The sequence below is a fragment of the Varroa jacobsoni genome, unplaced genomic scaffold (assembly GCF_002532875.2).
Source record: "Varroa jacobsoni isolate VJ856 unplaced genomic scaffold, vjacob_1.0 scaffold_98, whole genome shotgun sequence".
NCBI lineage: Eukaryota > Metazoa > Arthropoda > Arachnida > Mesostigmata > Varroidae > Varroa > Varroa jacobsoni.
In genome coordinates, this window is record NW_019213000.1 from 21,871 (window position 1) to 40,205 (window position 18,335).

Genomic DNA, 18,335 nt, shown 5'->3' on the forward strand with positions numbered 1-18,335 from the left:
CTTGCTATTTAAATACACCTTTATCACGTGAAAGGTAAAACGACTATAAAAGTCTTATTTTCAAAAAAACTGGATTATTTTTTATTCCCTTTATGAATTTACCTATGCCTAGTTCCCCAAATATAAAATTGGAGTTCACAGAGGATGTGTAGAATTTAGTTTTCTAACCCATGTATCATCTTTGTGAGTTTATCACTTAAGAAGGTAGCACACCGCATGCGCTAATAACTGGTGACCATTCAGAGGTAAATGAATCTAGCTTACAAACATCATGTGCACGGTTTTATTTCATATTATTAATATGCACAGGATGGTTCTCTTATTCTCATGTGTATATTTTTCTTTTATCTAGATCTTTTATCTTTCGTCCATCTTCCTCACACATCAAGCAAACCCAAAGGACCATTATAAACCGCCTTAAGCTCGCCTGTTGAACGGAAGATGTTTCGATTTCCGTGATCGTCCTTCAAAGGTAGAGTCCTTCGGGCATGCCTTCCTTCTTCCTATAAAGAACATTTTCCTTGGACTTCTTAAAATCTTCGTTGGTCACTTTCATTCGGCGCTCTCGAAGTGCCATTAAGCCGGCCTCAGTACAGATGGCCTTGATATCCGCACCTGTACACAAAAAAAGGAAAACAAATTCAGCTCACAGATCTCGTTAGATATCATTAGCAGAGTAAAGCATACTGCAACGCGCCACGATACGCATTGAAGCAAATTATCAACTCTTTCAAGAATCTAGGTTTAATCAATGGAAATCCAATAAATTGTTTCTGGTGACTTTATAAAATAGAGGTATGATGTCAGATATAAACGGTATATACTGGCTGTCTAGTAGACTTATCTAATCAAGCAACATACAAACAAATATTCGTGAAGTATGCAATTTTAACTGAAGATATGTACTGTGAACTATAACGAAAAGGCAATTCTGAGACGCGTTGTACTACTGTGGAAACCAGAAGTAGTAAAGTCTATGTTAAGACCGAGTAAAAAATTGTACAGTCCATCGAATTGTATGAACAAAATCAATAAACATACCTGATAGATCGTCTTTAGCCATGACCAGTTCGTCAACAGCCACGTCCTCGGCTAAGGTCATACGTGCCGTGTGTATTGTAAAGATGCGACGCTTTGTCTTCTCGTCGGGTAATGGAAACTCGATCTTGCGGTCAATTCGGCCGGGTCGGATCAAAGCTGGATCGAGCGTCTCAATTCGGTTTGTTGCCATGACAACCTTCACGTCACCTCGTGAATCGAACCCATCCAACTGGTTGAGTAACTCGAGCATAGTACGTTGAATTTCACGTTCACCACCAGAGTTTGAGTCGTAACGCTTGGTCCCTACCGCATCGATTTCGTCGATGAACACAATGCTTGGGGCATGCTCTTCAGCCACACGGAACAGCTCTCGCACAAGCTTCGGCCCGTCGCCGAGATATTTCTGAATCAACTCTGAACCGACGACACGAAGGAATGTGGCCGACGTTTGGTTGGCAACTGCTTTCGCCAGCAGCGTCTTGCCGGTGCCTGGTGGACCATACAGGATCACGCCTTTAGGTGGACGAATACCCATTTCTTCGTAATATTCTGGATGGGTAAGGGGAAGCTCTACCGACTCCTTGATCTCCTGAATTTGCTGGTCGAGACCGCCAATATCGGCGTACGTCTCTTGTGGCGCCTTTTCAAGTTTCATCACAGTAACCATTGGGTCAGTGTCATCTGAAAGAACACCGACTACTGCGTGAACTTTATGATTGAGCAGAACCGAGCAACCTGGCTCCAGCTGGTCTTTATCAACAAATGACAATATCGATACATAATGTTCAGATCCAACCGATGTCGATACAATGGCATGATTGTCGTCGATAATCTCCTCGAGGGTGCCGACAGACATGGGTGAGCCTCGATGGTCGTCGACCTTCGAGCGTTCCTCTTCATGCCGTTCCTCCTGGGGCTTTAGTCGTTCCTGGTTACGTAGGAACTCTTCTTCCATAAGCAGGTAGTCTTTAATTCTCTCGAGCTTGAGCAGCTTTAGTCGGCAACGGGCGTGCGGTGTAATTAAAGGCAACTTCGAAGCAGCATCTGGTCCCTTCGCGCGTCTTTTTTTCTTGCCAACCCGCGTTGGCACAGGAGGCTCATACTTCTTTTTCTCCTTCTCCTGACCTTCCTTACCTCCGCCCCCGGAGCCACTTTGATTCTGACCCTACAATCAAAGGTATATGCAGGAAATACGTGGAATATATTTTGACAATAATTGTCACTATTTAGCTGTTATAACTAACACAGTGAGCGGGACCAATTTTTAGCTATTTACAATTTCATCTGGGCGGAACGGTACAGATTTTGCAGCAGATATTTGCTATATCTACGATGACTGCATGCACACTTTGGTCTAATAAAACAATATTAACGTATTTTCAACTTTTTCTCAGATACATGTACGCTTTTAAGCATATTAAAAAGGCATTGTGTGCTTTAATCCTTCGCTTTAACAGAATTTTGTTTTAATCCTTTGCTTTAACAGAATTGATTTCAGCCCTTTCACGAGCTTCTATCATTACGAGAATTTCAAATTGGCTCAATTTTATTATTTTTCTTTTTATATCATCGCTAAGTAGACAGAAACTGGCGAACTATAGACACCCCAACTGTGTGTCACTACGAAGTTCGTATTAGACATACTTAGTTGGGTGTTATGATTTTATATATGTACCATATTCACGGTTTAGCAGCGTTATAAGGCATAAAATATATGCCTGTGTCTTCTTTTGATTTGTCGCCAACGGGTACTAATCAACCGATAATAATGTAAGAAATAATACTAACAAACTTTAGCCACCTACCTTCACTACCTTTGAATTTACTTTACGACAGAAAGGGCCTTAAACACATTCAAAGTATCACTTAAAGGTCTACCATAAAATGATATGCAAATGCGTAAATGAACTAAACTGGATACTTGACAAATAAAAGATCAACGAAAATATTTTAAAGGTACTATACTAACGTAAAAAATCACTTTTGTTAGGTCTTGCTTACGAAAGCTTTCGCAAATGATAGTTAATGCACTTTAAACATGCACTATAGTTTTACGACGGCGTAATATTTTGGCCTGTAAAAGTACTAAACTACACGTTGATTGTTGTTCTGTTCATCTGTAAATAGGCTAGGCAACTAACTACCTAAACAGGCTTGAGGAAAACTGTCATCGGTGAAGCTGTTCGGGGAACATTTAGGTTGCATAATCCTATCAACAAAGTAAATCTTCTGTCCACAAAATCACAATCTCTTCTGTACATACCATAACCCGTTATCGATTGAGAACACGTTTTTTATGACTTTAAAAAACAGTCATATAACTCTCTTTCGATACACAACAATGACTTACCATTTTCACAGCCGATCAACACTATCAGGATTTAGAATAGGTGAGCGACAGCATGCGCCGTTCCATTGGCTCGAGTAGACGCTTTTCGAAGTCGGCATTTTGTTCCTGTTTATATTTACATGTTCGATGACTGCTACTTGTGATCTGCGCATGAGATGGATGTGCTTAGCGCAAGGCTGCGCAATCCACACCACCGCAGCAACGTTCATTCACTAAGGTCTTTCATGACTGGTTGATTTCCGTGTCAATCTATGGATTCAGAGAAAAGTCATTTGCTTCTCTTACAGATTTGCTATATTTGTATACGGAATGGTGAGCGCAGACGCTATTAGAATATGGTTTCTAGTTTGTTTTGATAAATTTATAGCAAAGTGGTAAGAACCGTTTTTAATCTGCTGTGAGAACAATCACACGAAATGATACCGCTTCAACTACATTATGGCAAAGAAAGCCATAGGTAATAAAGTGTCATGGAAAAAAATATGTTTAAGGTATCTGTGCTTGATTAATTTCTCGTAAAATAAATGTAAAGAATTATGATAATAATCTGAGCACTCACTATATTAATAGAGTTGAAATTTCCAATTAATCATGGCTGAAGTTAGTTAAATTGAAAGTGTCGTTCAGGAGGCTTTTTGGCATACTAATTGAATGTACGTTAATTTATAATGAAAAATGACATTAAATAAAAAAAATCTGAATATTTAAAAAGAATATGCTTTATTAATCTCTTTTCCCTGTTCCGTAGCAAATATGGTTCTATTTTTTTTTAGTCTTTTTATTCGGTTCTCTACATATGCCCTCTTTCAAGTCTGCTATCGTACCAGCATCTTTAAACGCTTTACCCTAGCAAGCTGACGAATGTAGCGTTACAGGAGAAAGAATTATAAGTCTTTATATGGGTTGGTTAATGGCAGTTTTTCATCATACTTATTCTACCGCGAAAGTTAGGCAACACCTTTTAATTATTTATTAGTATTTATAATCTTCATTTTTACGCTTCACTAAGCAAAGTAAATAATACTAAGTTAAACATGTTATTAAATTCCTATATAATTATTACCTATTTGTGAGCTATCGCAGACATTTTTAGAAAAAAAAAGAGTTCGAAAATGGTATACATGAAGATGAAAATTATGCATGATTAAAGTGACTTTACAAAAATTCAATAATGATGGACATCAGTTTATCTGTTGAATTCCAATAGAAAACGTTCGCAAATTTCTGGATACATATCCCGATGCGTTTTTCAGATATAACTAGAAAGTTTAAGAGACTTGATGCATGATGGTTCATTGGCTCTTCCGTCTGATCGCATCTGCGTAGAACTATGGAACCTGACTCAATGGCATGGTTAAAATACGCACAAAACGTGTCTAATGCTAGCTTTTTAGTTCTTTGTTTTTAATTTTTAAGAAATATTAATAGTAAATGTAATTAATGAAATTTAATTTTTTTTACGATTACTTTCTGATAAAATATCGCGCTTGTGGTTCGCGCTGCTAGACAAAGCCGCCTTAATGCGTTTGTCACGTGCAGTATACAGGATGAAGCTAAAGCGCGGATCGGGGTACCGCGTACTGAGTAAAGCAAGGAGAACGGAGGAAAAGGCACAAGATTTCAAGCATCGAAACACCTCCGAGGGACTGGTAGTAGTAGGAGGCAGATTACTGGTAATGTGATTGCTGGCGTATTGAGCCAGTGTGGCATACTGCTGGTAGCTGGCAAATTGCTACAGTTAATTAATACATAATACATAAATATAATTAAATTGTATATGCCAATAACCGAGGAAGGTATGCAAAGTAATATACTTGGTCCTTATTCATACAATTAAGTTCGATGTTTTGGTAAGTTTCAGCTTTGGAAACTTTGGCTAACAAAAGCTAATATATTATTATACGTAAACTTTAGACGTAATAGACCTGCGGTCATCTCCCTGCTATAGCACTTAAAGGACTATTTCCCTTTCTTCCTTTCTGGTCCGTTTTTCGTGGTAGCGTCTCTCTCTAGTTCTTAATAAGTTACATTTTACAGTTTTTTTTTTCATTGCAACTTATTAACAATCCGCGAATACCATCATTTTAATTTCTACAGTCCAAATATGCATCTGCAACAACCGTAATATTATATCCTATAGTCTAAAGCTACTGAAGTATAATCAAGCCAGCATGGTTTCCACTGCCGTTGAGACAAGGTCCATAGGACGCGCTCCGTACCACATAAAAACGAGCCCGCATAATTAAACGCCTAAAATTGCTAGCTAGCTGTAGCTCAAGCTGTGACACAGTCTACTCAGTAGGGTTATATTTTGTTAACATAACCGCACTAGATCCGAGACCACATTACTTAGTGTTTACGCCTAGAAAAATAACCCATAGTTACAACCATAAAAGCAAAAATAACGATCACGGCAAAAAAAGGAGAGTATGCTTTATGATTGCCATTTGTGTTGCGTTGTAGGAAATCGGAAGATCACCCACGCTCGTTCGCGCGATAACTCTGAACTGTATGAAAGCTACCTGTAGGGCCGTAAGTACACACTTGGATCTCATGAGCTGGTACACACCGTTACAAGGAGCTGATGACAAATCTTGCTTGTTTTTGGACCGAATTTCTACACGAATAAACGTCTGACAGTATAAGCCAGAATGGCTCGATCAACATGTGGAAATTGAATCGAAGATGCGATGAAGGCTAGAAAATCGTCAAGGTACTTCGTGGGCGTCTATATTTAGCTAACTAGTGTCCTACTATAACCTGCCGAGGCAGATGTACGCTGGCCCAAATAACATGGCTGCTAGTGACAATTTTACCAAGGTTATTGCTAGCTGCAAACTTAGGTAAAACTGAATCCAAAAGATTTGATTACATTCTTTCATCGACAATTATAGAGCAGTTTCTCAAGTGACTGTAAGTGAAAGATGCGATCTTCTCTCTTCAAAGATTCAGCTAGATCCTCAATTTTATGTTTATAACACTCTTCCAAATGCCACCACGCACGTTCAATTTTGAAACATTTCTTCGCCTAGGAACCTATCTGACGTGCTCGACCTTTATTTGATTGTCCTATTTTACCAAAAACAGACTTGTACCCATTGGCTTAGTTTTACATTAATTTTTTTTTACATTAGGTTTTACATGACTTAAATATAAAATCCATAAGTTGAATTCTAACTGAATACAACATGTTTTTGTAAAATAACTCAACGTGTGTTTATATGGCATTGTAGTGGATAACCTCGAACACATGAAGGCATAGCCGATTCTCGTTCGCGTCAGTGGGTAACCCGTTAACAGGACCACACAAAAAACAAAGTAAAGTTAATTACATTAATAATTAGTTTTACTATTGTAAAGATAGTACAACATCAGACTATTTATGACATCATCACCATACATTTGGGTGCCCTGTGAATCGCAGATAGAAACGCAATGAAAGCATTCGGCGCTTCAGTTTAAGAGAAACGCTGACAGTTCCATCAAGAGCGTGATTGTGACCTCGAGTCAGGTGCATTAGCAAAGTTCAGGCCATTTTGTAAAAAATACCATTAAGCGTTTTACCGTCGGTGGCTACCGTGTAGCTGTACAGACACTACAAGCTATCCAGTTATTTTGGATCTGGTTATAACTATATATCTGGTACAAACTACTGACTCTAGGGGACGTATGCGATAGTTTAATTGATGACGATTGCTTTTGTGCTAAAATAACGTTCATAGAAGAAGCGATTTGTTTCAGGCAATCAAAAGAAGAAGACGCCTGTAGGTCTCGGACAAAAACATCGTGGCCCATTATGGAGCACTATTTAAAGATGAAACAATGAATAGCGTTATAAAAATAGCGGTTAGCAAGCATGCGTACAGAAGTATCAAAAAAATTCAACTCGTTGATTCTTTAACACGTAACGCGGATTGACAGGGCGTCGAACGCTTAGAGGCACAAGAACTCGTCATTGCAATGGCGGTATTCTCAAGCGATGCCACTGAAACACTGAATGGCTACTATGCTCATTAAGACACCTGGCATTATTATTGTAAACATTTCATGCAGCACAGTTCCCAACCGAGCTCACCCTAAAAAACCGTACCTACTTCATTGCATCATCGTACAGTTATGTAAAACGTACTTTGTATGTATGTAATTTGGCTTGAGACCAATCTTAACGAATATAAAACCAAATACAGATACCGTATGCTATAAATGGCCCCTGCTTTCCTTAAACTTAGGGATAGATGATCACAAAACACAAATTTTAATTAGTCCATGTTGTCCAATTGGCCCATAGCAATTCTACACGCACACGGGGCTAATTAGAGCTGAACTAAAATATATACAAATATAGTCAGCCACTATCAAATGCAAACAGTGCAGTAATTGGAATCGTCATTTGTCTTTGTTATGGGTTCGCAAATTTTCTGTTAAGGCCTGGCTATATCTAGTAGGGTTTCTTAAACAAAAGGAATACCTATTACAACGACTGCAGAAGCCATTTCAAAATTATTTCGTGTTAATTTAAATAATATGCACAGGCATCAAAGATCGATGTCCTCTTTTTCGAAGTTACTCTTTTGATTTTGACAATTCTCCAGTTCAAACTGAGATTATCGTCAGATATTTAAGGTTGTGAACTACGTTTCAAATAAACGTTACCATATCCAAAATTCTGTTTATGCGAAATATTTCTTCCTCGACCTTTGATGTAAAATTATTTTGACGCGAATAGCGCAATGCTATGTCTATGCCATTCTAGGATAGGAAGGGTCCAAAAGGTCCGAGCTTAAGCTGGCCACATCAGTTCTAGCGGTTTTTACTACGTTTTTTTTTTTGTCCTGGCCAACGTAGTATGTCGTGTATATCACCAAAGGGCATCTTGAAGCAAAGTATCCGGAAACTCGATGTATACAAGGCTGCGCCGATTTAATAGGATATTCGCTTAAATCCACTAAATGTGTAAAAACAATGCGCTAACCTCAGTTTATTAACAATGCATTATTAAACTTTCCTTACCATACACAGCTAATGAGATTAATTATTTAAGGATTTTTCCTCTACAAAAAAGGACATTCTTCAACCAAAGCCATGTGAATCTGCTCGCACTTGCGTGTACCGTCAGTCACTAATGAACGCCACCACAATTGTGGAAAGCACTGTCATCCTAACCGTTTTTCTAACAAGAACATGCCATGTTAATTGTAAAATAAATATAGAATAATTAAAACTTATCATTCAGCAACTTGAACACAATTAAAGAACGCTACAGCATGCAAATTAAGTTAGAGCCCCTTTGCTTACAAAAATATTAGGGAACCGCCGTAGCTCTCTTTTCATGTTTTAAAAGCTCTTACTAACTATTTCACTTATCGACAACGGAATCTAGAAGGGGCGATGTGAAAGAAACCTATCGCCTTTGAAGGCAGGTCAACATAGACCATCACTAAAATGATCACGTGGGAACAAACTACGTCCTGATGAATCACGTCCGAGATCTGCGGTAGGCTGACCTGAAATGCGGACGGTTCTCGCAGCACTCGTCTGACTTGTGGGAACTATCAGATATAGTTCCTTTGAAGTTTCCATTTGTTGTGTCCGAACCTATGGGTTCGAGGGACTATTTGATGTGCTGATTTCGGCATCTGGGTTAGAAGGTCTATTTACACAGGGCGAATCGGTGGCGGCGATCCCCTCCGATGATGCACTAGTAGTCGTTTGAGCTGTTGATCGAGCAGAATGAGCGAATTCTATATGTCGGGCGAAATTCTACACGTACAGAGAGGGACCAGAGTGGCCGAAAATGACTGTTTCAGGCGCGAAATAATGGCAAAATATAGTAGATTCACCCAATGTTGTGAAACAGTTGCGCTGGAGGCGTGCTAGGCATAACTGAATGTTTGCCTGTAGCCGACAAATTTGTCAGCATACAGATAGCCCTATTTGATGTTCAAGACAGAACCAATCCGTATTTTAACTATGGCGAAAAGTTTATTTGTTTTTGTTCTGTCGTTTCAACAACCGTAACTTGAAATGGAGCATGTAATATCATGTTTTTGAATAACAAGGAAAACATTGGGCTTGCCCTTTATTAGACGTATTTCAAAACGTGTAAGATTGTTTAACTTTAACGAAGCTAGAGACCATGGGTAGGTTGTGTCATTGACAACAGTTATTAAATTTAACTGTATGTTTCATATGTAAGATAAATTAACGAGCTTTTAAAGAACGTTTCTCCGTATAGTTATTATTCTTCTTACCGTTATTGTATATATATGGATTGAAGATTATGAACTTTCTACTCTGACCCTGTGAAGGGCTTGCGATAAGACCACAAATATGTATATACATATTGTCGATTTTGCCATGTATGTCCGTTAGTTGACCATTGCTGTTTTAGACGACCAAGTCCTTCTATCACGAAACGAGGTGTGTGTGCGCCGTTTTGAATCACCTGACATATCCCTATAAGTTTCGTAAACAAACACGTTACTACTGCACCACCTATTTACCGGCAATCCCGCGTGCGTAGTGCACGGTAGACACTAAGTTGCACTGGACGCACATCGCAAACGCTAAGAGAAAGTCTGTGTGATTCGTTTTCTCACAGGTTCAGCGAGATTGGTCCGTTTTCCTCAAGGTGATTGTAGGTCGTCTATGGTAGATCGCAGGTGGAAAACCTGAAACTTGACAAGCAAGCTATTGCTATATCGTTGCGCTGTGAGTGTTTTTTGTGAAAGTACTTATTTCCGGATCCGAGCGCGATTATGGGGAAAGTTGCAATTCAAGATAACAAGGGCCAATCGGCAACGTAAGTTGATTCTACAAGTTGCTAAGACTTTATTTTCTGAGATCATTTTGCATGCTTCCCAGTTAACTCATAGGTCATCGGATTCTCTGTGACCACAAGCAAAATTATTATGAAAAACATATCCGATACAGTAGAAAACTTCAATAAGTATTATCCAAGGAATCGGGGATCCGATGGAGCAATTTTTTTTCTGTAGGTTTGAAAATTTTGCCTTTTTTATACACCTACAAGTTTTTCATATGATCAGCATAGCGTTGCTATTAAATTTTCTGTTTCGTTCGTACTTGCCGTGTTATCGTTTATAGATTGGTTAGGACACATAAATCACACAGGCCAACTGCTAAAAAAGTTACACGCAGACAAAGGAAGGAGAATATCAAAGGTAGTGTTTTACGGTTGCCGTTGTACAACTTATGCGTGCGGGGGACCACTCCCTGGTGGACCAGTACAAACGATCCAGTAGCTCCGCGAAAAATAAAAATCATGGATAATGCAGCGGCCGATCGAGTAGAAGCTCCCGAGATACCCCTGGTACGACATAGGATCTAATATTTTGCTGCAGTCGTTATCTACGGCAGGTGCGGTAAAAGCACAATCGTAAATACACTCTATAAGGCAAGCTAATTATCCGCTTAAGGTGGGCAAGGAATGAATTGTTTATTAATGCTCCATCTCATTTAAGATAATTATTTGGGTAAATCTACCGCCGAGAATATTTTTGTTTTTGAAAAAAATGGGCGGTGCCAAAGCTAACACCATTTTGGTTGGCAAAAACAATCTGTATTAGTACTTTATCCAATTCGTCTGATGTATCTATAGTAGTATATGAACACATCCCATGTGTATATATACTACATCTAGGAAGGAACATTGCTATATCTATGTTTCATTAGTATACTATAATCGCAACAGCACGACGTGTCCAGCGCCGAAGAAGAAGAGAGAATCCCGGCAAAGTATTGGCATTACCGCCAACAGCAACAAACGCCATTCAACGTCGGTGGGTCCGTCAACACCGTGAACAATTTCACACCTGGCCTGCTAATGGCCATAGAAAACGGACCTGCATTTTCAATGATCGAATCGCCTCCTCCGTTGGCCTCTGGGAAACAGATCTGTCAGTACGGTTTTCCTAATATTGTACAAGTGACGCCCACAACAACGCGTCCATCAGCTGTGGTAACAAGGAACAGCGCTATGCCCGATTCGTCGTTGAAGGTAATCTGCATTCAGTAAAGCCCATATAGGATATTTGTGCATAATTCCGCAATTTGCCGAGGATATGGCGTCGAAATTTGTTTAAGCCTTCAATGTGACGATTTTATATTATAACCATCTCAAAATAGTACGCCTATACGGCATATTTCGTAATATGCGAATATAAATTTGTCTTTACATATAGGGGGTTGAAGAGTTTGAAAAGATGTGTCGGGCAAAATGGACAAATGTGCGGGAATCATCACTTTTATCAGACGACAAGGCTTCGACTATGCTAAAAGTTCACCAACGGCCTCCCACGCCGTTCCCACTTTTAACAGGGACACCTTCCGAAATTCGTGCCAAAAAGTGTCCTGAATTACAGCTTCCGAGGTGCACAATAAACCGACTTTCGTTTCAAGAACGCCTTAACAACTTGAAGGAAACAGCCGAACCATACAACGCTCCGCTCGAGGTGATTAAACATACATGACATTTAATAAACCTCGATTTATATCTTCTGTTTTTTTTTGTATTTCACTGAATGCCGCTATTATTTTCTCATGAAACGCGTGCTTATATAATATAAAAAAAAAAAAAAAAAACGTTTCTATTTTGTTGTAGTTTCGTTATTAGGTTATTCGAAATAGAGTTCTGCACAAAGTATTATTTCATATACGAAATTCAATTTTTTTAAAATGGTTTCCTACTAGTGAATATATCGAGGCGTAATTATAATTCCTACTTGCTATGAAACATTTAGTCATCATGAATTATTAAAGGCAAACTCTAAAATTAAAAATTAAAGTTAATTCTTATATAGAAGAATGTGAGATTTTGGCTAAAATTTCATTTCTTTGGTATCGCGACTGTGCTGGTGTTGTATACAGCATGCAGTAAGCAATACATAAGCTATATTATTTATACATGTATCCATTTCATAGAAATTATTATGTTGCCGCAAAACTCTCGTTTATGAAAGTGCATTGTACTATTGAATTATGTATACTGAAATGGCTTCAGACGCTGGACTTTCGAAACTATATGGTCTCTAGTTTCACTCTCAGGACACATACGAACCGATGCGGTCTTATATTTACAGATTTGCTAGACAAGCTTGGTACGTATGTCTGTGGCCGGCAGCCCGGGTCAAACAAGGGCCGTGACTCGATTACGGACACAGAAGTCTCCGGCGAGAAGTGATTATTTGCTGTTCATCTAACCCAACAGTAAAACAGGTTTTCAATTTTATTTGCACGAAATACATACGATCTTCCCCTTTTGATCAGATCTCGTCGTCGGATTGCGACGAAAACATTGCGTCCGTACTAACGAGCCCGCAGAAAATTGAAATAACTGCAGAAACGAGCGTGGACGTTGATGAAACTGACATTTTGGCCGTCGTCGAGGCATTAGTGATCACCACATGTCGTCTCAGTCACCCTTGCTTGCAAAAAGTAAGTCTGGAGAGCGTCTATAATCGGGTGTTTAAAATTGAAAACCGCATTAAAAAACAGATTGTCGTATTTTTATGAAGGATATAGTATTATCATCTTTCGGGATTCATCAGTAAATCGTCGAAATAAAGGAAATAGTCCTAGTTTGTTTAGCAAGGAGTTGATTGTTCTTGCGTATGTTGACTTCGTGTAGACTCTTTATTCTATAACAAACGTATCATTTAAAATATTCGGCATCTACTTGTGTGTTAGTCTAGTCCTAGACCTTATCGTTAAATGAGTAGTTATGGCACAATAGTTTAGTTTGTTTCTTCATTCGTCATACGAGTTTATAACAGGAAAATTGTGCAACGATTTCCTGGACTACGATCGATAAGATGTGAGCCAGGAAAACGGAAGAGGTCCCTCGAATAACAGGTACATGACGAGTAATATGTAGATCGAATTAAAAGACTTTTGCTATCAAAAAGCGGTAGGTACATAGAACTCATATATATTTCAATTCAATAAAAGCCAAACATGTACATTTTAGAACTACTACAGATGCTGCAGGAGTGAAATTTAACCCTATTCAATTTCTTCGAATAAAATACACCTGTTTTAAAGGGCAAATGTTTAATAAAATGGTGGGAACCCTTACGACTACATCAATAAACGTAGCACGTGTGACGCAAATATACTAATGAGAGCGAGAATCCGTCTTATTTTTTTAACCTCAGGCAATTTTACATTACAAGCATTTAAAAAAAATGGAACACCAGTTTTAGTTTATGCGACTCGTGATGCATTTTAATAGATAGAAAAGATTTAAAAATATCTATGCTATGATTATATTTTACCTTTGTAATAATACTGGCTTCAAAAAAGGTGATCCTAACTTTATAAATGCTTCGATGTTTTTAGTTGAGTAGGACGTCACAACAATACAAAACGCGTAACTAGATGTTGACTAAGTTTTAGATACAGAATTTAACTCTCTTTATTACAAAACATCGAAAAAAAAATAAATTAAGTTACATATTTTCCAATCGCTATATTATGTAAACAATGAAATCTAACCGCCATATCAAAATCATGAAAAGATTTCTTCGAAAAGACCGTTGCGCCATTCAGTATATACTTAAAGCTAGTGGGCCACAAAATTGCTCACTTTAAGACTAGAATTTCAACCTGTTCTTCCGTCATGCACTGTTCTATAATACTATCAACAGCTTTTCGTAATTTCTTCACGTCATATTGATTTTCTAAGTACATGTAAATCTTTAAGCCTCCGGTAGACGGTTTATGCGATACTATTTTGAAGAACATGACATCAAGCTACAGCAAGTTTAAGTCTATGCGACGAAACGCTGACCTGTTACTTATATGTGAACCCCACTCGCGAGCCGCTCTAGCCAACTGGGTAGTCGAGGACCGTTTTTCCGAGAAACCCTGTTGATTGTCCCTCTTCAAATAGTGCCCTATCAAACGGCTACAGGACTGAGCGCGCCGAATAATAACCATCTAATATTTTCTCAAGCCTCTTATTTGCTTATAACTCTGACTTCTTTACTATATACTTTTCTTATATACAAGCGACATCGTAGAAACTCTATATAATCTGAATGACTTTTTTTTTTTAATATAGGCTTTAACAGCCTTAGCAGAAATCCCATTAGCCTTGGGTAGGTAAACAGGAAGTTTACCTACCCAAGGCTAATGGTATTCCACCGGGCATAAAGCTGCATCTGAATAAGAGTATTTCAAAAACTTGGCTGCCTTTGTTGAATCGTGTCCGATCATTTCCTCACCGGGAGCAAAAGTCTGGATTTTTTTCGCACCATTGACACTCTTACTTACATGCAATAAGAAAACGATTAGGTGTTCTTGAAAAATGCTGAGATTCACCGATGCTCAGAGTCAATAATGGCATGATGTCATCCTTTGCGGATGTTTTAATTTGTTACACTGATGTTGAATTGATGTAGACATTTAATTTTGTAAATACTAACCCTCAAATCTATGCGATGACGATAATTTCAGCGATTCGAAATTAAGAAAATTAACAATACGAATGTACATATACTGAACATTAGCGGCTTGGAAGTTTTACTTTCAATTAACCCTTTGATTCTATATTTCGATTGGCCCCCAAAAAATGTATATTAAATATCGCTGTTCTTGTTTGTAAAAACACTGTCCCTGTGATGCTCGCGCTTGTCGCTGAATGAATAAAACGCTGATTTTCTCCGGATCAGCATTTTGATACTTTTTTTTTCATTTTGATATAGCAGCTAATGATAACTTTTATTTGGTCAGCAGGAGCAAACACCGACTGTATTGAAATCGTGAAGTCATCTCAAAACTGCTAGATCTGTTAAGAGATATTTTAATGATAACCTTCTATGCGCGGATAGTTTTCCTATTCTGAAGACGATCTCTACGCTTAGGGCTAGGCCTTATGGACAGCAGGATAAGTTATTCTAGCAACATGGATTCTCACAAAATTGCCCAAATATTCCCGAGGGAACTACTGGAAGTGAGTGCGCATTAAACGCCTATATTTAATCGAAAATACGCAGCTCTTATGTACAGATTTATATATCTCATTATATTCTAACGTAATATATAGTCTAATTTACGTGGATTTTTGTACGACTCAAGGTTAGTTGTGATGTCCTAACAGGCACCCGGTAAGTGTTGTTTGTCCGTACATTGTGCAATAGTTTAAAAACTCTGGTCGAAAAGTACGGTTGCTATTCAAACGAGCTGCGCACGTACTTTAATTTTGCGTCGTTCGTCACTGTATATCGTCACTGTGTATTTATATATACTACGAATCTTTCCTCGCTTACGAGCCATTCTTTAGTTCCTAATATCGGATCCTACGTGAAAAAACACTTGCACTTATGAGTGTCACGTGTTTTTTTTCTATTTTTGTGATAAACATTTACATTTAGTGATTTACTTAAAGTCACTGAATATTTTCATAAATAATAACATATGACTGAATCTAAGGGTTGTTCATTTCAGAGGATCCTGCCCCCTAACGCACAGACCACCACAATCGAAGCGAACAGAGTCCCAATAAAGCAAAAAAAAAAGTCGATGCAGCCGTTAAGCTTATATAATTTTTGTCCATTGGTGGCGCGGTTTGCCTTACGGGTGCTTACGACGACTGGCATTCAGTTCTGGAGAAGTGGAAACGGTTAACGGGAATGAAGCCATTATTAATTATTAGGCTGCTTTTCTACACGTCATTCGCTAAGTATTCGAAACATCAGGCGTTTTTTTAAACAGGTAATTATATTCAGACCGAATAAATACTGGTAAAGTTAAGATCCGGCGTTACACATTAGGTACTCCAGCCCTTAAGTATTTCCAAGCAAATCAGTACACAAAGGGATGCCAGTGCTATCTCATTATGCCCTCTCATAGTATTTTTAATCACCGTTTTAGGGATCTGACATATTCTCATTGTAAATATATGTAATATATAACAATTTCTAAATTTGTATATGTACATATATATATATATATATATGTTTGATAGTGCGATAACATTTGATAACGAACCTTAGGATAAGGATAAGAAATGCATTTATTTGCGACGATATAAAGTCAATATTCTTGGCCCAGAAATAACCTTGCTGTTTGTCGTCTTCGCCTTCTGAAAAATGTGATAGATTGCGTACAAAGCATCCTACAGAAACCTAAGTCACCTCAAACAAATTCAGCTAACGGCACGGATTAACATTGAAAGCTAACAAAATCGATAAATACCTGCGAATCTGTCATGACAAATTTACACTAGATTCAGGTAAATATCGCTCGATGTTGGAATATGAAATTTAGTAACGTACAATCTAGCCAAAATGTTGGTGATATTTGCCTCTGAACACCGAACCCATGTCAAGACTTCAATAAAAGCCGTCAGTTTTCGTACGTCAATAAGAAACGTATGTAAGCTATGTTGAATGTATGTAAACATCTTGTTAAAAAGTTTGTTTTCCGTCTCACATAGTTCTAAGGCGTCAGGTGCAGATAGAATATATAAAACATTCTATAGAACGTTTGACGCATTTTAGGTTACTGGATAATCGTTGATTTTACCAAGCAAGTAAATAATATAGCTAAGCGTGGAGGCAGGTAAATGTTATTCTTTTTTTCAAAAAAAGTCTATTGACCTTTGGTTGATAATTACTCAAAACGGCGCCAGGCAACACAGACTAAATTAAATTGTCTGTGTTATTTGGTGAAAGTGTCAAGCTTTTACCTCCTGTACTGCTGCTAAACATTGCTTCAGACAGCTAGACCCAGCATATAACAGAGCTACTATACTAAGGCCTAGAAAATCGATTTTTCTTCTGTAGGATTTCTAACTCGTTGGCTAATATCGCTAAAAATACAAGGAACGAAACGAAGCCTTATTACCCTTTTACAAACGTGTATCCAGTTATAAATTACCAAAGGCCTATTTTGGTAGCGAGTGAAAATCCGTTTATTTACAAATACCCAAGGCCAATATTTGAAAAATCCCATTGTTAAAAGATTCAAGTGTTTTTTATCAAAGGCTGTATCAGCATGCCTTTCCCTTTGTCGGGTGCGCGACTTACGATGGAACAGTACATTGCGGCGACTTTTGCTACGCTATAATAGAAACAACCATGGTACTAAAAAAAAACTCCAATAGAAAAAAACGAAAAAACGCGTCTAAAGCTTTTAAAAAATCGACATATGAAATACAAACCTTAAGTAAGAAACTATTAGGCACAAAGAACTTGATATTCCTGTAAGCGGATTTATATACATATATATATATGTATATATATACAAAAATCGACATTGCTCTTTGTTAAAAGCGCGCTTAAAAAGACCATCAGCGCATCTTATCAATCGCTATCATTACTATAGCTTGCACTACTATATGCAACAACATATTATTTTGCCTGTAACTAACACATTCGGAAGTTTCCCATCCATGCCCGTTCTCATTAATCCCAAAGAGCCGTCTGTAGTTTGTATTATGTGTAGAGGATTTTCAAAAAACCGTAGCGGTTTCTAAAAAAACAAATTTTTTCTTTAGCGTTTTGTTTGTTGCATGTATGGGACCAATTAATATAGATTAGGAATAGGTTGTGCTAGTCTTCTGGTCCACCCTATACAACTTTATGAATTGTGCGGGAACTAACTCAGTCATCGACTGCGTTTACCGTCTGAGGATCTATCGATTCGCACCACCTCTTTCAATACTGATGCACGGACCTGCGCTAATTTCTTGGCTACCGTAAGCATAATTTAATTTTTGCCATGGCATCAGAACCCAGACACAATCAAATTTTCATTCCAAAGAGAGCAAAACAGTCAGACCACCTAATGGAGCTCCATGTTTTCGCTTGTAAATATCACTTACCACTGCAACATTAATGTTACTGCCGCATAGTAGACCTCCGTTAGGTAAGTTCGACGAAAAAGCATAGAGAATATTTATCTGGAAACTAGAGCGAAA

At 38.1% G+C, this 18,335-nt stretch overlaps 2 protein-coding genes across 22 annotated transcripts; one reads left to right on the forward strand and one right to left on the reverse strand.

Moving 5' to 3' along the window:
- Positions 1-52: 52 nt before the first annotated feature.
- Positions 53-18,299, reverse strand: Rpt2 (26S proteasome regulatory subunit Rpt2). Of its 3 annotated transcripts, none has more exons than XM_022840749.2 (4): positions 18,240-18,299; positions 3,392-3,640; positions 1,042-2,206; positions 53-615 (listed from the first exon to the last, which is right to left on the reverse strand). In XM_022840749.2, the coding sequence occupies exons 2-4, from the start codon at positions 3,392-3,394 to the stop codon at positions 467-469; spliced, it is 1,317 nt and encodes a 438-aa protein (XP_022696484.1). In that variant the 5' UTR covers positions 3,395-3,640; positions 18,240-18,299; the 3' UTR covers positions 53-466. The 3 variants fall into 3 exon arrangements, with proteins under 3 accessions (XP_022696484.1, XP_086826276.1, XP_022696489.1); XM_086970150.1 differs by lacking the exons at positions 3,392-3,640; positions 18,240-18,299 and adding exons at positions 2,847-2,884; positions 3,186-3,261; XM_022840754.2 differs by lacking the exon at positions 18,240-18,299 and having other exon boundaries at positions 3,305-3,393.
- On the forward strand, positions 3,574-16,828 carry LOC111264687 (uncharacterized). Of its 19 annotated transcripts, none has more exons than XR_015312763.1 (11): positions 3,580-3,703; positions 4,898-5,064; positions 5,855-6,104; positions 7,133-10,193; positions 10,499-10,724; positions 11,106-11,411; positions 11,596-11,865; positions 12,680-12,847; positions 13,151-13,264; positions 15,149-15,365; positions 15,860-16,828. XR_015312763.1 is itself a non-coding variant. In XM_086970160.1 (9 exons), exons 3-8 carry the CDS (start codon positions 10,150-10,152, stop codon positions 13,259-13,261), a joined length of 1,125 nt encoding a protein of 374 aa, XP_086826286.1. In that variant the 5' UTR covers positions 3,580-3,703; positions 4,898-5,064; positions 5,855-10,149; the 3' UTR covers positions 13,262-13,264; positions 15,860-16,828. The 19 variants fall into 19 exon arrangements, 6 of the variants coding, with proteins under 6 accessions (XP_086826286.1, XP_022696544.1, XP_022696561.1 ...); XR_015312764.1 differs by having other exon boundaries at positions 5,855-5,923; XR_002682999.2 differs by having other exon boundaries at positions 5,855-5,923; positions 9,993-10,193.
- Positions 18,300-18,335: the final 36 nt, after the last annotated feature.